Source organism: Sinocyclocheilus rhinocerous, unplaced genomic scaffold, assembly GCF_001515625.1.
Source record: "Sinocyclocheilus rhinocerous isolate Xijiao unplaced genomic scaffold, SAMN03320098_v1.1 scaffold576, whole genome shotgun sequence".
Lineage (NCBI taxonomy): Eukaryota > Metazoa > Chordata > Actinopteri > Cypriniformes > Cyprinidae > Sinocyclocheilus > Sinocyclocheilus rhinocerous.
Window position 1 is genome coordinate 1776889 of NW_015662167.1, and position 20837 is coordinate 1797725.

At 35.4% G+C, this 20837-nt stretch overlaps 2 protein-coding genes across 3 annotated transcripts; both read left to right on the forward strand.

Moving 5' to 3' along the window:
• Positions 1–1447: 1447 nt before the first annotated feature.
• On the forward strand, positions 1448–7005 carry LOC107727788 (catechol O-methyltransferase-like). 2 transcript variants are annotated; one of them, XM_016537778.1, is made up of 7 exons: positions 1448–1717; positions 4498–4660; positions 4850–4967; positions 5220–5413; positions 5561–5628; positions 6019–6082; positions 6358–7005. In XM_016537778.1, the coding sequence occupies exons 2-7, from the start codon at positions 4499–4501 to the stop codon at positions 6535–6537; spliced, it is 786 nt and encodes a 261-aa protein (XP_016393264.1). In that variant the 5' UTR covers positions 1448–1717; position 4498; the 3' UTR covers positions 6538–7005. The 2 variants fall into 2 exon arrangements, with proteins under 2 accessions (XP_016393264.1, XP_016393262.1); XM_016537776.1 differs by lacking the exon at positions 6019–6082 and having other exon boundaries at positions 5561–5692.
• A 2107-nt stretch (positions 7006–9112) lies between these two features.
• Positions 9113–20301, forward strand: LOC107727747 (metabotropic glutamate receptor 8-like). Its single transcript, XM_016537706.1, has 7 exons — positions 9113–9143; positions 9403–9548; positions 14487–14703; positions 15063–15198; positions 17265–17643; positions 19056–19305; positions 19536–20301. The coding sequence occupies exons 1-6, from the start codon at positions 9113–9115 to the stop codon at positions 19293–19295; spliced, it is 1149 nt and encodes a 382-aa protein (XP_016393192.1). The 3' UTR covers positions 19296–19305; positions 19536–20301.
• Positions 20302–20837: the final 536 nt, after the last annotated feature.

The following is a 20837-nucleotide window of genomic DNA, read 5'->3' on the forward strand; positions in this document are numbered from 1 at the left end:
GCTAAAAAAAAACTTTCGTTCTATATTAATATTAAAATTAACATATACATATACATATACATAAATAAAAATCTAAACATGAACATGAATACGGTCAACGCTTAAGCAGGCAGCAGGCTACACGAGACGCGACATTCCAGCATCTGAGCCCAACAGCTCGCTATGCGTTTGCGGCTGAATGCAAATGACCATAATTGATGGACAACAACGCCCGTGAAAAGACATCAGGAATCCGGTGCCGAGAAAACAAAAAGATGAAAAAGAAGCCCGTGAATCACTTTCAGGTACATTCATAATCCTGTGAATTTTTTTAGACTGTTGGCGTTAATAACCTGTTTTAATGTCGGTAATCATTTTACCACCAACAACGCATCTAATATTCTCTCTGAGTTTCCATGTTCTCTTACGAAAATTAGCCATGGTTTTACTACGAATAAAACCAAAAAACATGGTTCTTGTAGCCATGGATGTAACCACAAATTAACCATGGTTTTTAACCACAAATTAACCATGTTTTTTCTTTTTTTTCTTTTTTTTTTACTTCAAATAATAGTTTACAAAGAAGTATTAAGAAAATATTTTTTGTGGTTATAAAAACAGACCTAAGCCAACAACAGCCTTTAAAATGACTTAAAATGCATTATATAAAAACAATGAGGCAATAATGATTGGTTAATTAATAATTATATGGTTTCATTGAAAAACACTGTTAAAATACATAATGCCTAATACAAAATAATCAATTTAGATATTTACATTACATATTATTACAAATGTCTGTAAAGGGCGCCAAAGGCCTGGTTATTGCTGCTGTTACACTTACAGGACGATCAAGTCTTTTAATATTGACCAAACATTTAAGCTAATTCAAATATTCACATAATCTTTCATTTTTGGCCACCTTTTTGCGATAGAAATGCTACAGCTTCTATCTTCAAAAACATGTGGACATCACAACCCTTACAAAAATGTACCATGCTTTTATCGTAAAGCTGCTTAATTTTCTTTTGTGTGATTTCTGAATGCTTGAGACTATAAAATCAATCAGACAACTGTATAAAATAATAGCAATAGGTAACTGTCTAGAGCTACAATTGTAATTTGTGAATAATACAATTTAATTAATTAATTATTAAATTTAATTTAATAATTTATTTATTTACTTTTATATTTTATTAAAGTTCTATTTTGACCCCTACAGTAGGTGTTTTTTTTGTGTGTGTTTTTTTTCGCATCCATAATTTGGGGGAGGGGGCACAACAATACAATTCTGCTTAGGGCACCCATTTGGCCAGCGGCCCTGTTCACACTGCCCTTTTTGCAAGTGAACCATAAACTGTAAACAAAACCACACGTGTGCTTAAGGTCATCCTCTTCAGCTGGGTCTCCGTACGGTTGTTTGGTCCGCACCAGAGTGCGATTGCTGTATTCACACCTGCCCAAAAGATCCGCACCAAAGGGGGAAACGAACTTGAGTTCGATTCAATCGAACCAAACAAGACTTGTGAATACACCCAAAAGACCTACGGCCAGACATTCCTCACTGCTCAAGTCTACCCAGAAAAGGTTAGAGAGCCTATTACAGGGTCAGCTGAGAGAGAGAGAGAGAGAGAGAGAGGGCACAGCTGATCAGTAGAATGTGCATTTGAAGCCTTGCATGTTCGGTTTAACAGAAGCTCCATTTTGTAAGAGGTAAAAAGAGAGGCCCTCATCAAAAGTAAGTGTTTTCTCTCCATCTTTTATTCTTACATGGTCATTTATTCTCATTTATGTCACTTGCTGCAATTTTTATTGAATTATGTGTTTGCAGTTACACAGTACTGCTTTATCATTTAGATCATTTAGTTCCATTGTATTTGTTTAGGAAGGTGTCCTTTTATCGTACAGTCTCTTATTAATGAATACATGTTATATGTTCATAATAATATTACATTAAGTATAACCCATTTTCTAGCCTCTTTTAATATTTGAATAGCTATATTTTTATTATTCTGTGTCAGTGTGTTTTGCTCAGTTTTGTAGATGTTTTCTTGGCTTGTATCTAAAATTGGAACTCAATTTAGGTTAAATCTAGTTTAGTAAATGGTTCACAGTGTGTTTTCTGGTCAGCTGATAACAATTATCATGTTTTCACATCACTGAAGACAACATGTACTTTTGATTCAGTATCACCAGATTCTTTTGTGCTCAGTCTGTTTCAGTGTATTGCATTTCTTGTTCACTGTAAATTAATATGTGGCTCTAATCAAAATTAGTCAACGTGAATGAAATCCGGTGCTATTTAACATGGTTGCTGTGATATTTGCTATTGCTGTGTGCAATTAGCAGAATATATACAGAACTTTTCCAATGCATTACATATGTTCACTGGTATATATTTACAGCAGTGCATTTGTGAAAGCCAGACTCTGTGCTTCACTCATTCCTTTCCAACACCCATTTGAGAGGATTTTCTCACTAACAATGGCCGTCCTGTAAAGGGGCTGAGCTCTGCATTCCACTCCAGACCCCAGCTACATTTGTGTTTATATTTAAAGAAAGCCCGAGAAGCACTTGTCATGGTCCTCTCTCAAGGGTGCCACACTCTTTGTCTAATAGCTCTTAACCTTGATCTTGTTGCCATGCAACTCTAAAATCCCACTTTAGAGTTGCAATTCTTACTCTCCATGACTAGTTTACTCTTCTTTATTAACAAATCAATTATTAACAGAACTTCTTTTGTGAAAAAGCACATGTTCCTTTCAACAAAAAATATCTGAAGAACATTTCATGTGATTTACAAAGTAGGAGTGGAGTTAGAGACCACCCTGTATTCTCCATTCATTCATTCAGTGAAGTGAATGCTGGATTTTCAATCTGTACTGTGTGGTTCAAAAGTTTGAGATTGGTAAAAAAAATCATATTTTTGAAAGCAACCTCTCGTGCTTACAAAGTCTGCATTTGGTGAAAAATACAGTAAGCATAGATCCCAAACTGCCTTATGGACAGAGTGAGCTACAGCAACATGTAAATGCAACTAAATAATCACATGAGAGAGATTTTCAATGCAGGGTTTATTTGCTGCATAGTAACCACCCATCTCATTAGACCATGACAATAGAGGAATGACTGGAGATGAAAGCACAGCGCTGAATGAGAACATTAATTTCCATATTTATTCATCTCATGACCTGCAGCAGTACAGACCTATGCTGTACCAGAGTAATCAGACAGCCTAATCATATTGGATATATTGGTGTTATGTGTGTGTGTGTGTGCTGTCTTGAAAGATGATAGAATAACACTTAATTTGCACAGACAGTTCAAAGGGATGCACGGCAATATCTGGCTTAGTTGCATTTTTTATAGAGAAGTGAAGTGAAGTGACATGTGGCCAAGTATGGTGACCCATACTCGGAATTAGTGCTCTGCATTTATCCCATCCAAAGTGCACACACACAGCAGTGAACACACACACACACCGTGAACACACACCCGGAGCAGTGGGCAGCCATTTATGCTGCGGCGCCCGGGGAGCAGTTGGGGGTTCGGTGCCTTGCTCAAGGGCACCTCAGTCGTGGTATTGAAGGTGGAAGAGAGCGCTGTACATTCACTCCTCCCGAGACTCGAACCTGCAACCTTTGGGTTACGAGTCCGACTCTCTAACCATTAGGCCACGACTTCATAGTTACATTGTTTTACAGTTTCATTGAAAGGTTCATTATAGAACCTCAGTGAAGCATGGCTCACATAAAAAACTTGCAGGGATGGAAAAAAAATCAGCCCTGGCTTATGCTGACATAATTCTTAATATTGCTTGATGTACACTACTGTTCAAAAGTTTGGGGTCAGTAAGATTTTTTTTTTAATTAAAACTTATTCAGCAAGGATGCATTAAATTGACAAATCAAATCAAAAGTAAGGACAGTAAAATAAATGCTGTTCTTTAAAACTTTCTATTCATCAAAACTGTATCGCTTTTACCACAAAAATATTAAGCAGCACCTCTGGTTTTAACATAGATAACAATTAGATGTAACAATTAGAATTAAAATGTTTCTTCAGCACCAAATCAGCATATTAGAATGATTTCAGAAGGATCAAAATAGCTATTTTAAATTGTAATAATATTTCACAATTTCACTGTGTTTTTGATCTCGTAAATGCAGCCTTGGTGAGCAGAAAACTCTGTTTCAAAAAACATTACAAATATGTTGCCAATCCCAAATTGTGAATGGTAGTACTGATTTTCAGGTTGTACTGATATGTCAAAAATAGTCATTTTTACATAGCAATGGCTGCACAATTAAATGAAATAATAAATAACACATTTCAGTCATTTATAAAGTACTTAATAAGTGCAGTGCAAACACTTTGAATTTACTTTTGATTGAATTTGTTGCGATTTTTTTTTAGCTAATTCACTAGATCTGTACCGTACAAGACTATTTGCTTAATTCAATTAATTACCTGATTTGAGTGTATTATAAAGGTTTATACATCTGTGTCTGGCTCTAGTATGTTGCTGTGCTGGTGTGTCGTGGCCACAGTGCTTTTATACGTGTTGTACTCCTGGCTCATCCCCACTGCTGTGCAGTTCAGTGGCAGTCTGGCGTTACTCTGGCACGACGTCATCGTTGAGCGTGCTCTTGATACTCTGACCAGATCAACTCGACCACAGGTGACTCAATCAGTCCTGGTTAAACACAGCTTTCTATCACCAAAATTACAACGTGTACCTCTGTTCTTTATTTGCAACTATGGACAATAGGATCTTAAGACTGAGGAAGTTTAACTATGTTAGACTTTTGAGGCCCATAAAGTAAGCAAAGTCATCACCAGACCTCTTTATTCTTTGTTGTGACTATAGCGTCTGCTGAAAGCAGTAAGGAAACGTGCAACGCGAGGTGACCCCCAGAGTGTGATCTCGGCCATTGATCATTTCTGCCGACACAGCGAATGGGCTATGAACGTTGGAGATGAGAAAGGTCAGAACACTGTTTTATATTTACATTTTATCTCTTGTCAAATGATTTTCTTCAAGAATTTCAGGACAAAATCTCAAAGAAATAATAATAAAATAAAAATATAAAATAAAAATGTATTTCTATAGGAATCTGTATATTTGTATTTAATCAACTCAAATTCAGTAATTTGTGGAGCTTTTACTAAGCTGGCTATAACGTTGCGATTTAACCAGTAACTGTCTTTTATGTATATTTGTGTGTGTATGTTCTCAGGCTCTATCCTGGACTCAGTGGTGAGCGAGTTGAACCCAGAGAAGGTCCTAGAGTTGGGCACATACTGTGGATACTCCACAGTGCGCATCGCTCGACTCCTTCCTCCTGGAGCTCGTCTGATAACACTGGAGTTCAATGCAGATTATGCTGCAATTGCCCGACAAGTAATCGCCTGGGCGGGTCTTGAAGACAAAGTAAGGGCCCTGTTCCTCCACAAACACATTGTTTAAATACAGTCATCCTTATTTACTCTCTGAACATTATGTTTGTAGCCTATATATTAAAAGGATAAGACTCATTTCTTGTTTATCATGTCTTGAGCTAATGTATTACTTCATCAGATCCAGCTTGTAGAAGGTGCGTCTGAAGATTGGATCCCACGCATGAAGGAGCACTTTGGAATTGAAACATTTGATTTTGTTTTTCTGGACCACTGGAAGGACCGTTACCTCCCTGACACAAAATTAATGGAGGTGTGTTTGATTCTGACCACTGCAATCTCATTCAGTCTCAGATATTATGGTGTCTCTTCCTGTAGCCCAAACAGTAGAGTATGACACTAACAATGCCAAGGTCATGGGTTCGATTCCCAGAAAAAACAAGAACTGATGTAAATGTAAATGTGTGCTTTGGATGGAGTGTCCAGAAGTCCCTGAATTTACTGCTATGCCACTATTCTCTTCTCGCTTTTGCTCACCAAGCTTATATCCAACATTTTTTTACTCTTCTCTTTTTCTTTCTTCTTTGTTTGTAGGATTGTGGTCTGCTAAGGAAAGGCACCGTTCTGCTTGCTTGAAACATTTGATTTTGTTTTTCTGGACCACTGGAAGGACCGTTACCTCCCTGACACAAAATTAATGGAGGTGTGTTTGATTCTGACCACTGCAATCTCATTCAGTCTCAGATATTATGGTGTCTCTTCCTGTAGCCCAACCAGTAGAGTATGACACTAGCAATGCCAAGGTCATGGGTTCGATTCCCAGAAAAAACAAGAACTGATGTAAATGTGTGCTTTGGATGGAGTGTCCAGAAGTCCCTGAATTTACTGCTATGCCACTATTCTCTTCTCGCTTTTGCTCACCAAGCTTATATCCAACATTTTTTTACTCTTCTCTTTTTCTTTCTTCTTTGTTTGTAGGATTGTGGTCTGCTAAGGAAAGGCACCGTTCTGCTTGCTGATAATGTGATCTGTCCGGGAGTACCAGACTATCTTGAATATGTGCGCAATAGCCTTTCCTATAATAGCTGCTATTTTAAATCCCATTTAGAGTACACCAAGGCCGAGGATGGCTTGGAGAAGTCTGTGTTTTTGGGCTAGAGATATACAGGGATGATTCATATGCTTAAAAAGAGGACTTTTGCTAAGAGTTTGTTCTAAGAGACTTAGCATGAGGTATAATTTAAATGGTTTATTATCATACGTCCCCAAGATGTATTGTACTTAAAATCTGTTTTGCATATTACTTGACCAAACAACAGGCTGTTACCACTCTGTACCACTAGAGGGTAGGATCACATTTCAAATGGCTAAATGAAATGTGGTTTTGTCTAGACCAGACCCCTCTTACAACTTAACCAGAAATTTTTATCTGAAAAATCAAACCATTTTATACCAATGACATTTTTGTATTTGTACAGAAAATGGGGGCTTTGTGGGTTATTTTAAGGTCGTTCTGTAATAATTGAAACAATGCCCTTTGTGTTTATGAATTTACACGTCAGCAGTGATGATAATGACAATGGCATTTAGAGTGTGCTAATTTGATGTATTTTTGCAGAACTGATAATACCATATATGGATTGTAGTTTTATTTGTTAATTTGTTTTCAAAACATTTGGTGCATATTCTTGTATGCTTTTTACTAGTTTTTTGGTTTTACTATAAATTTACTAATTGATTTCTTGCATTCATTTATTACATTTTTTATTCATTTACATTTTAAAGGTAATATTTTTGTTACTATTTTACAGTAGTATTAATTTTTTTCTTATTTTTCTTATTTCCCTTTTTAACTAAGTTCTAAAAACACATTTTCATTCACAGTTTCTTATTCATTTATTTATGACTAGAGAGTGTTGTCTCAAAACACAAGACTATAAATATATAGCAGACAATTGTATTTTATGTTTGGATCTCTCACTCAGATTTTATAGTGTGACATATCCCACAAGTTGAATTGACAGCTATAAATCTTTAATAGCATTCCAAATTAAATGCTACAGCCCATTAAAATACACCTTGTGATTTATCATAGATGAAACATCCCTTAATAAAATACACCATTTCATCAAGTAATGAAATGCGGATAGTATAGCCACATAGTTGAACACAATTCATCCACAAGCACACTAATAAACAAATGACAATATTACAAGCACCTTAAATGATCTGTGGACAGGGAATACTTGTCACTCGATCACTGGTTTGCTTTAAATTTGAATAGAAATGACATTAATGTATTTGAATAATTCATTAACAAATAAAACAAATATTAACATAAAGCAAAAGATATCCGGGGGAAAAAGTGACCAAAGTGTTGTGTCGGTTAGTATGTTGGGGATGTAAAAACCCATTAGTCCATACAGCCATGTGTTTCAGTGATGGTGGTATTATGGACAAGAGTAAGGCTATACACTACCATTTAAAAACACACGTGACCGTTCATTCCAAAATGTACTAAACAAAGCATATAAACCGTTATGACAAGACCAGGAGGGTCTCGCACCAGTTGCGTAAAAGCAGACGGTCTGAATGCAGAGAACTATATCCAGCAGCGTTCACATTAAAAATATATACGGGTCCATCTCTCTCAGAGACTTCTCAAATGCATGCATGTGGTAATCCCAATCTGTGCCCATTAGTGCACACTGAAAAAGAGCAAGGAAGAGAGAGTGAGTGGGGGAGTGAGAGAGAGAGACAGAAGGGGAGAGAGTGAGGGAAAGAGACGGAGTGAGGGGGCTTTTAAAGGATTTGACAGTGATTTGTTGACTGTTTGGGCATTTCCACCTTTTCCCGCGTTTTATAGTTTAAACTGTGAATGCTTTCTATATTAAAATCTCGTCTTAATCCAAATAATTTTTAAATTGTCTTTGTGTGTGAGAAAACTGTGGGCATTTTGAAGATGAGAGCTGAAGACTCGGATGCTGGGGACGTTTACTGTCGCGCTTCAAAACCATCAAACTTCAGTTCCAGATGGGCGCACACTGGCATCAGCAGCAGTCGGTGAGACATTTTAAAGAAGCGAATAAATTAAAAATTGTTGTGTCAATATATTGAATGTAAGTTTAAGTAAAATGTTACGATATTGTAAAGATGTCTGTTCAGGTAAAGCGATAAATAATTAAGAGGGATTAGTGCTGCTGTTCCCTTCAACACTTAATCAAACGCGCGCGCGCGTGTGTGTGTTTGTGTCTTCCCGCGGGAACTTCAGCTTGAATCCAAATATAGCACTTTTTCCGCTCACCTGTTGCTGAATATGTATCAGTTAATTTACATAAAATATTAATATGCATGCCTATACATGCCCTCTATTCTCAGCGGTCTGTTGAGTGCGAAGACGTGCAAGTGAGTTCATTTTCTAGAGGACAGAGACTTTGGGTTGAAACATAACTTTAAAGAATAATTATAAAAATAAGAAGAACTTGGTCAATCAAATTTAAAATCAATTATAAAATGACATATGCTCTGCATTTCGGTATAGGCCTATAAAAATAGGCTATTGTACTTCCTTGAATATGGTGTCAGTAGGTTTTTATGTGTAACTAAATATAAAGGATGTAAACCAATATGCACCCTTACAAAAAAATTACCATGGTAATACCATGTCTTTGGTCACTGCTATGATGGCAATACCATGCTATTTTTTGAAAGTACCTTACAATATCAATGTGCCATGGTATATGAATATGTGACCAAGCTGTTTGGTACATTTTTCATTCTTTGTTGAAAATTTCTGGTGGAACAAATAGAATGGGAAAAATGGAAATCAAAGCCTAAATCCTTGGGTTAAAAAATTCTATATAAATAAATAAATATAAAAGTTATGTTTTGGACTGGAAAAAATGTGTATTTGTAAAAATTATTTTATATTCATATAAATAAACTAATATAAATAGGCATCATAATTTATCACATCTTTAATCAAAATACTTATTCCCATTCTCTGTTAACTAACATTTATAGCCCTCATCCAGAAGGACAACTCAGATGTTCGATGTTCCAATGGAGAACCACCTATCATCCCAAAACCAGAGCGTGTGGTAGGGGTCATCGGGGCTTCGGCCAGCTCAGTGTCCATAATGGTGGCCAATGTTCTTCGTCTGTTTGCGGTGAGAGAGATCTTTTTAGCTAACTTAATTTTAATGAACTACATTTTAATGTTGATTCCTTCAGTTTCAGGCTCCAGAAAGGCTTCAAGGCAGGTGGAAAAAAAAATACTATTAGAAATCACCATACTTTCCCTAGCAGCTTATTATTGACAGTACAGGAAGACAATTGTTTCGTATTATTTTCTGAATTTTTTTATTGCAAATGAGGAGTTGCCTAATTAAATATGCACTCATTTGCATACAATTCCAGAACAGAAATCTGAACATTGGATAAAGCCAAGTCTAAAATTCTTGAGGGAGGATTTTAATATTTCTTTTTATCACTTCATAAATCAGAACATACTGTCAACTGCCAAAAAAAAAAAAAAATCACCATGTTATAGGAATAAAATGTAAAAACAAATATATATATCAGGCAGGTGTAATAATGAGCAAACCCGTCTGTGAAAACCTTCAGAATATGAATAAAACTGCAAAGTTTGGTGCAACTGAAGTGAAGATTTCATACACAGTGCATGAGAAAAAAGCTAATTTTGAGAAAAGAGTCTTTGTGTTGTATTTGAAATCATTGTCATTGTATTCCCTTCTGTTCTTGCATGGTGTTGCTGCAAGCCTGGAATCTGCAGCGCTGCAGATAGGGCCAGTGCTACAGGAAGTATAACTAATTCTGTTAAAAGGTTTGGATTGTGTTTCAGCTCACTGGCCTCTCAGCAAGAGCTTCTTAAACGATATAGATTCTTCCTTTATTTTGTTCTGAGAGAGAGTGCATCCGATTTTCCTTGAAGTGAAAAACGGTTTTGCATTGCGCGCACCATTGACCTGTGTCTTTAAAACATTGACAACCACGAAGGTGAAATATGCTGTGTGCATGTCATTTAATTTCAAATCCCTTCTCATTTTCAGATCATCATTCAGCTTGCAAATCCTACACCTGAGCTACATTCAATTTCATTCAGCCCTCTGCCACTTTTTATAATTTTTTTATTTATTAATTTTAATCATTAGTGTTCTTTGTGGTCACTGCTCCAGGCTGTGTTCTTTTGTGCGTGAGCTGATAACCTCACCCAGGAGTTATCTGCAATCATTTTCAGTCATCACAGTTTCAGAGAAGATAAACAATTCACAAAAAGTGACTTAGTCAGAGCTCCATTAGGTTTCTCTCCGGACATTATACCTGGAATTTGTGCATCCTAATCATATTTTGCTGTGGTAATTCATTACTTTTAGTGATACTTTCTGGAACAGGGCTGACTTATATAGCTAAAACAATCATATCTAAATGTGTTAGCCTTTTGATAATATTGGATAAAGAGGAGATTGGAGATAGTTGAATAAATGAAAAATTAACAAATGAACAGTATTTGCTGGAGTAAAAAGTGTCACCCGGACTTGCAAAAATCTTGATATTTATATATTTCCTCTGAAAGGAAAAACACTACAGGCAAAGCCATTGTTTTTTTCATGTAGTGGTCAATTATGAGATTTTGGACTATATTTTGCTTCCATAACATTCTTAATCTTCTTCTTTTGCATCAATAATGCTTTTATTTTATTATACTTTTTCTATTTGCGTCTGTATATTTCAATTAGCATACATATCTTTAAAGCAAGCTTTTTTTCCTCATTCACTGAACCAGAAATCTCCAATTTAACAACACTTATATACACCAAACTACTAGTTTTATTCTTTATTTTGTTATTTTGTTTATTATCTATATTTTGAATGTTTCCACAGAGGGAGTTGTTAATATATCTTTTGTCTGATTTATATGTTACTTTAATTCCTTAAAGCAGATTTCTGGTTGTTGACAGTATTTTCTGATATATAGACTGATATTTAAAATCCTCTCTGTAGCCTATAATTTTAATATGTAAACAAAATTAAACAAGAATTTCGAACATGGCGTTATCCAGTGTTTAGATTTGCAAATTAGTGCATATAAAGACATTGCCTCATTTTCCTATTTTAACATAACATTTCAGAAAACTTGTAATGCAAAACAATTATCTTGATGTACTGTGATTAATCAGCTGGGGAAGTATGGTGATATATACTGTATTATTTAAAAAATTGTACCCTGTTTTACCCTGGTGTAATGCCAAGTTGTTTTTTCCATCATTGAAACTATCATTTCGACCAAACAGCTAATTAGATTCATAATGTTTAGTGCAAAATGTCAAATACAATTAAAATTTTAAAGTCTTATAAATAAAATTAATAATTTAATAAAAATACAACACTGCATAATAATAAACATCAATATGTTTTTGTGAAATATTATAATACAATAAAAACAAAGAGTTTTCCATGAAATCTTTTTTAATAATGATCAAAAAGGAGCAAATTAAGAGTTTAAATCGATTCATTGAAAAGGACTGTGTGTATGGACATACCACAATTATTAAATCACACAGAGATTAAAAATGTAGTAATCACCAAAGTGTCATCTTGAATCTTTTTCTATAAATGCTGATCTTCATACTAGTTTATGTCCATGTTCTTTACTGAGTTCTGGTAAGTAGGAACTGAGGATGGCAGATATTAACTACAGCATTACGGAGGATCCGCTCGCCATTAAAGCCCACTCACCAGCTCAAACTCCTGATGGGAAATTACACATGAGCCCAGAAAAATGCAGCTGCCCTGTTATCAGCTACAAGCAGCTTCTGCTCTGTCGCTTTAGCTAAATGAGTGTGGACCTTTAGCACATATATCGACACGGACAGATAGCCAGCATTTATGGGTGGCACTTAGTCTCTTGGTCTCACATTCTCTTAATAATATTATTCACAAATCCAGAAAATTTTGTTTTAACGACAACACGAGATGTCTTTCTATAGATAAATATACATGAACCATTCGATATCTGATGCATATGGTAGGTGTATGACATTCGGCCTTAAGCAGATTTTTGTTGCCATACAAAAACTGAATGAGTGCAAGTTTTTTTCCCCTTAATTGGATTTTATCTTGCAAAGCTGTCACTTTTAAAATAATAATTTGGAATTTCCTTAAACAAAAAAAACATTATAAAAAAAATCATTATATTGTAAATCTTTAATAAATCATGGAGTATCCTATACTAAAATAATAATAATAATAATAATTGTCAGGCAACCTAAAATGTATTTTAAATGAATTTTTCTTAATCAGAAATATTATTTAATCTGGATGAATCAACCTGAATATTTTGCGTTATATCCGGCCACCAGTGAAAGTCACTTTTAAGGGTCAGATCATGACAAAATAAAGCAGATGTTCATATTTTCACAAGAATAAATGCTTAGGGAACATATGTTGAAACACTTCCAGGAAATGTTTGCATGTGATTGCTGTTAATGTTGACATGACTCAAGTGTGGAAAGGCTTGAAGGCTGTAATGTTTATGGTGCATTGCAACAAATCTGTCAATTTCAGTAACAACCTCCTATATCAATGTTTTCCTTTGTATATATGCATTCTAATGTTTTAGAATTGCATTTGGATGGGGAATGCATTGCAAACTTTGAATATTGTTGTTTCTCGTGCAAGATGTAACAAGCGTCTGGGCGGTCACAGACTGTAATGTATATGTTGTATGATGGGGGAGGGGCGGTTTAAATCTGTCGTAGCATGTCAGCTAGTAGAATTAAATATATTGTATGGCTTATGGCTGAGAAATGGCAACCTTGTCTCTTGATCTGTCTCTCTCCCTCTGTGCTGAACGTAATTTGACTAAAACCCCTCTAATCCTTCCAGATAATCTGTCAAATGGTCCTCTCCCTCTTCTCTCCTTCTCCGGTCTGTATCCACCTTTTTTCCTCACAGTCCGCTGGCCTGCTTCTTTAAAGAACCTTTTATTAAGCCACACGGGCTCGGCAGACATTAGTCTGCGCAAAGCCTGGTCCGATGACATCAGCTGCGTCATTAAGAAACTAGCACAACAGTAAATTAATCTTCTCATCCTTTTTTTTTTGTTGTTTTACAAACAAATGCTTTAACAGTGGTAGCTCGTGCCATCTGTATTTCCCCAGGACTTTTTATGAGCTACAGCAAACACTACCACTAAAGCTAGGGTTGTTTTGCTGTAGGAGACTTGCTAGGACAATATTACTACAACAAATGTGATGGTCTACTGAATATGATGATCTTCAGACATGATTAGCTATATCACGTAGCAGTGTGATATTTCTTTTGCACTACAGTTCAATAAACAAGAGAGCAGCCTTTTTTCAACGTTGTAAATAAAACAAAGATTATTGGAATATGCAAAAAAAAAACACTTTTATTTTCAAAAATGTGTTTTATTAAAAAACATTTGATTAAATGTGTTACTTTCCATTTCTTTGTAATTGTTTGTGAAATTTACTAGCAATTACTGAGTGAAATTTTTCTACACTAATTGTTTTTGTGTGTAGACAGTATCTTAGACCTAGTATTTCCAGATATGTTGTCTATTGTCACTCTGCCATCGAAAATAGTCTCCATGCGACTTTTCTATATGAATCAGCATTTCTGAACAAACGGGTGAAGTGAATGATTCAATGACACATATTTTGTTATTTGAATCAGTGTTTTGAATGAAACACAAATAGCTTCATCCAAAATCGCATACTCTTTGAGTAGGCAATTGTTTCGAATAAGTACTCACTTTGTAACCGCTGAAGAAGCATGTTCTATATGGTATGAATGTAATCTGGACATACTATATCCATCATATTGGTATTGTTATGTGACCAACCAGCATCTGTTACATTGCTTTAGTGCCATTCACAAATCCTCTCCCATGGCCTTGTGGGATAGTGAAATTCCACTGACTTTTCGCCAACTCTTTTATGAATACTGTGAATGCAGACATACTACTCATATTGTTTTTGCCTACTGTATGGATGTCGCCAATGTTTTAATGATTCACTGAAAAGTTGAAGTTGATGTGTTATGTATCTTCCATTTCACAGATACCTCAGATCAGTTATGCTTCAACAGCACCTGAGCTTAGTGACAACAATCGCTATGACTTTTTCTCCCGAGTCGTGCCGCCTGATTCCTTCCAAGCCCAGGCGATGGTAGACATCGTCAAAGCCATGGGCTGGAACTATGTTTCTACTCTGGCATCAGAGGGCAACTATGGAGAGAGTGGTGTAGATGCTTTCGTTCAGATATCCAGGGAAGCAGGTACTTAAAACTGAATTGATATAAAAAAGAAAAAGAAAGAGAAGAAAAATGAATGAATGCATTAATATGTATATAAGTGTTTGGTCATATATGTGCTTTATTTATCACAGTCTATCCCAGGATTTAACACCTCTGGTGTTGTATTTGATGAGGAAAGAGGATAATGATCAGAGGATAAAGGTTTCATGTGATTTTCTATGTGTAAACAAGTTATTAGTCACCTAGATGTAATGATAGACTGCTACAGACTGACCTGCATGTCATATTCATTTGAAAGACCTTGCAATCATCATTCTTTTATTAACGTCCTGCAAGTCCTTCACAACTATCTATCCTTTTATTTTATTTTTTTTATTCAGGAGGTCTTTGCATCGCACAGTCTATTAAAATTCCTAGGGAGCCAAGACCAGGAGAGTTTGACAAGATCATCAAGAGGCTAATGGAGACATCCAATGCCAGAGGGGTTATTATCTTCGCTAATGAAGATGACATCAAGTGAGTAGTCCTCTCTCTGAGGCAGGAGCTAAAGGGTTTACAGTGGGTACGGAAAGTATTCAGACCCCCTTAAATTTTTCACTCTTTGTTATATTGCAGCCATTTGCTAAAATCATTTAAGTTAATTTTTTTTCCTCATTAATGTACACACAGCACCCCATATTGACAGAAAAACACAGAATTGTTGACATTTTTGCAAATTTATTAAAAAAGAAAAACTGAAAAATGCTCAGTATTTAGTAGAAGCACCCATTTGATCTAATACAGCCATGAGTCTTTTTGGGAAAGATGCAACAAGTTTTTCACACATGGATTTGGGGATCCTCTGCCATTCCCTCTTGCGATTAGAGAACAGATCAATCACCCTACAATGGGAATATCAGGAGTCTTGGAAGAAATTATGAAATTATGGCAAATGAATGGACCACAAAGTGAATTTTTCATCTAGTTTAATTTGCATCTTGTAATCTAAGCCTGAATTAATATAAAATGATACATAGTAATCTAATTAGTGTATATATATATATATATATATACTGTATATATATGCAATGCATTTAGTTTTAATTACTTTTTCTTATTTGTAAGTCGCTTTGGATAAAAGCGTCTGCTAAATGACTAAATGTAAATGTAAAGAATTTGAATGTAAGCTTTTATTTCCGAGGAACGCTTTTGTTTGAATCTGCCAGGAAGATTACACATAATGAGCCTGCTTTTGCCAAGCAATCTCAAATCGAAGGTTTGAGACTTTACTGTGAGACTGACAGGTGAAAATAGGTGCAGAGTAGTTTCCACAAGAGGGAAAAGGCCAGAAACGAAGCTGCTGTTTCCAAGGAGGAGGGCTGTGAGTCCCATGGGTTAGTCAGAGTGAGGCGAGAGAGGACAGCACTCAATCCCAGCCTGAAGAGATCCACTAATGCACAATGCAGCAGCGCACATACTTGTTTTAACCCCCTCCACTTGTCTCTCTCCTTGTCTTTCATTCTCCCTAGGGCAGCCTCTCTCCAAACACATGGCGCATTTCCTTTTTCAGCACTTTTTCGCTCGGTGAAAATCCTTTTCGTCACTCGCTCCTGAGAGATTTCTATGAAAAGCACAGCTATTTCGACGTCCTCACACTTTTGTATGGAAATCTTTTCAGCTTTGAGAGCCTAAGGGGAACAAAACATGCCGCGTAGAGACCTTGCCCCTCGTGATTTGCGGTTTATAAATTGAAAGCCTTGTCTTTCATTCTCCCCAGGGCAGCCTCTCTCCAAACACATGGCGCATTTCCTTTTTCAGCACTTTTTCGCTCTGTGAAAATCCTTTTCGTCACTCGCTCCTGAGAGATTTCTATGAAAAGCACAGCTATTTCGACGTCCTCACACTTTTGTATGGAAATCTTTTCAGCTTTGAGAGCCTAAGGGGAACAAAACATGCCGCGTAGAGACCTTGCCCCTCGTGATTTGCGGTCAGGTGTGTATATATATATATATATATATATATATATGATAAATTAACATTTCTTCATTTAGCAAAGTTTTAGTTTTAGTTTTATATATAACATGTAGTATTATTATATTCACATATATGATGAATTTATGTTTTGAGGTATTCAAAAGTGTTCAACAGATTTTTTGCAATTTTGTTTATTGAAAATGAAAATTATTATTATTATTATTAATAATAATAAATTATTTTAATTATATAATAATTAACATATTAAAAAATTGTCTATAATAATAGCACAACATTAGTCAATGTTAATTTAAATTATTTGCATAATAATCTGTGCTTAATGTACTCTTGTTCAGAGTAGCTGCTGTGCAAGATGTTTACAGGGTTGTCACTGTGCTCTATGTTCCCGAAAGACATTTTTGTCTGAGAACTTCTTGTCCATTGAATAATTAATGAAGCAATATTTTGAGTGTAGCGTGGAGGTGCACTGAAAGCTCTTCTCTTTTTTGGTGTTCCATTAACGTTGTTAATGCATATTATTTGAGGAAACATTAAGAAACATGGTCTCCTTCACAAAGATGTTCAGAGAATTGTTGGAGTTGAATTCTTAGTGAATTGATGTAACTTAGATATCATGGACCATTACAGACATTAATCTTGTATAAACATTCATTCCTACCTCTTTTCTGCTCACAGCTCCTGGGTGTTTTCATTTGGTTTGGAGTGATTCCCCCTCACACGACTGTCGACTTTGATGAGCTACGTCCCCCCAACCCTGAGTATGCGCGTGGGATCCTGAAATGTGATATGTCAGATCTGTCTCTGATTGGCTGTCTGAGCTACAGTATGGTGCTGATGGTCACATGTACAGTCTATGCCATTAAGAGCAGAGGGGTTCCTGAGACCTTCAATGAGGCCAAACCCATCGGCTTCACCATGTACACCACCTGTATCATCTGGCTGGCCTTTGTGCCCATATTTTTTGGCACATCACAATCCACAGAAAAGGTACATTGTTAATATAATATAGATTAAGATGGATTTTGGACAGAGATTATCACATTTTAATAGGCAATAACTCTATACAGAAAAACAAAATAGTTAATAATAGATGTACTTTTTGTTTTTCCATTACTACATATTTTACTATGTAAAAAAACACATTAAAATTAGACCTAAGGATACATTTAAAACAAAAGAGATATCATATTGATTTTCTTACCAACTATTTTGCATTTAATTTAATATAATTTAATTAATATTACTGGAGATACATGTCACATACATTGCATTAATTTCACTATTGTTTAACTATTTATGTTTGGGTCTTTTGGCATATCTGTTCCTAGATGTAGTCATTCATATAAAATCCTGAGTCTTGTTACTGTGATATTAGTGTAGAAGATTCACTAGTGCCTGATATTAACGTCATACAGAAATATGATCTTTACCCTGAGAGTGTCTAGACATGCATTTCACTAGATTAGATGGTTCTGTTTCAGTTAATGATGCTGCAACATTTTCTTGTGAATGCTTCAGCCATAGTCAGATAATAGAAACCTAAAAAACTGTATCTAATATCAGGTTAACATAATTGCTATTTAATTGTGGTGCTAAAAACTGTTCAGGTGCTAGCCACACTTCATGCATTTAGTCATTCAATTTTTCACGTCTGTTCATCCTGTGGGGGATGGTTTTGCTTACAAAGCACAGGGATTTAAAAATGGAAAGTATACTCTGACTAATAGAGAGGTCTTTTAGTGGCCGGTCAACCGCAAAGCTTTTGGCCCTCAGGTGGTCTTCAAGTCTTTTCATTTCTTGTAAATGAAAAGATGAGCATGGAAGAATAAAATACCAGACTATACAGCGGGCTGCAGTATATATTTGTGTGCTGCTATCTTACATTTTATCATGTTTAGTTTTGTTTTTTTAAGTATATTTTGCTTATCTTTATATTTCTAATAGGGGGGAAAACAGTTTTACCATCACAGCTTTTTTTAATAATGACATTTTTAACAGAATTTTAGACTTAAAGCAGTAATTATTTGGTTGCATGCTGCATAATCTCATGAAATATAAGCGGTCTCAATTACAGTATATATATTATAAATTAACTAAATGAAATAAATGACTCAAATTGCAATAAACATGATATAAGGGGTCAGTTTTTTGGCTCGCATTACACATGCATAAACTGATTGAATTATTTCACATGGCTGATTTCAGCCCTTTGTCTTTTAATAGTCATTATACTAATTTCCAGGAAATGCATTGTGACAATCAACAGAGTTTATATATATGTGTAATGTGCAGTGATATCTCAGTGCTAAAGCCCTGACGGCTGATCTACATCATGTGATAGGTCATGGCTGAGGCCAGGCTAAAATATTACTCTTAATCTTTTTTCTGCCCTGAACCAGATGTTCATTCAGACCACAACGCTGACCGTGTCCATGAGTTTGAGCGCCACGGTGTCCCTGGGCATGTTGTACATCCCCAAAGTCTATGTCATCATCTTCCACCCAGAGCAGAATGTTCAGAAGCGCAAGCGCAGCTTCAAAGCCGTGGTCCAGGCAGCCACCGTTTCCACTCATCTCTCACAGAAGTCCAGCGACAAGCAGAACGGAGAGACCAAAGTTGAACCAGATAGATCCCAATAAAGACCAAGAGGTAAAAAAATAATAATAATTATATATATATATATATATATGTGTGTGTGTATATATATATATACATGCATACATAAACACACACACACACACACACACACATATATATATATATATATATATATTGTGTAACTATATAATATAAACAATAAATTAGTTTTCATATTTTTTATAAATATACATATTTATTTGTTTATTAACAGAAATATTACATATGCTATCTGTGTTCAGGCCTGTGTACATCCTAATGAAGTAGTCTGAGAAAAATAGTCAAGGCAAACTGCTGCTTGATAAATCATTCATTTTGCAACCACTAATGGATGAGGATCACCAGAGGATGCGCTGATATTTTTTATATCTGCAATACAAGAGTCTGGGTGAGAAAAACACTAATATAATGTATAAATGAATAGTACAACATGTGCAGAAATTAGAGGATCAATGGATTCTTTGTGATGTGGAACTCTCACATCAGCTTTGAGACTGAAAATATTTGTTCCCTTTAATATTTCCCTTGTAACCACGGCATCACCAGTTGAGATGAAATCATAGATTCATGAATTCATGATGAAGAAGACTGTCCATACAGAGTCCCTTTGGAGAAAAAAAAACAATAGAAAATTTCTTCCACCAGCATTTTTTGAAGGACTAAGTGTTTGTATCTGATGTGTACAAATGAAATCGGACTTAAACTTAGGCACACATCAGTGAGTCACGTTCAGTTTCAGTGTCATCTCCATCCTTATCCCCTTATCCTAAATACATATCATAAAAGATCAAATGAGACTATACGGAGACAATGTTGGGATCAAATGTGATTCAACAGCTGGAGTGAACACTCTTTGCTTTTAAAAATGTGCCATAACTTTGTTTCAGAATAAATGTTTTAAGTGTCTTGTGTGCAGTCCTCATAGGCAATATCCTGTATTCTTAAACATATTTATTAAAAATGATAGATTATCAAGAAAAAGCAATGACAATCTGTAATGAAACAACAAAGTTTTGATCAGAGATTTTATGTTTCCTTGAGCTTACCAAGAGATACTGTTTTTAAACCAAATATATTCTATTGATAAGTATTTATTGGTTAATTTAAATTAAAATCATAACATTTTAGAGACTGAGATCCTTTTATTGTCACATGCAACTGGCTTTCAGAGTAGTCACTCGTATCTTAGTGAAGCGGGGGGGACCATGCATTATAGTTCAATGTATCACTTCAAGAAGCAGTTAATATTAAATGATGACCATGCGGTTACTGTAAACTCAGGTTCTAAGTGGGCTTAGTTAGCCTTGATGAATTTTGTGGATGTCTTGTTTTTTTTGTATTTAAGAGATACAAAAGAGCACTGGAATAAAAATGTATTGATTGAATGCATGTTGGAAAAATTATTTAATAAAATCCTGAACAAATTAAGTGGAAATTGAAGAAATCATGTTACTCTATAGAAATCAGTATGATTGTGAGAGTTTCTTGTTCTCATAGTGCTTTAAAACAAAATCACATACAATGGTTCTATTACTTTGGGGATT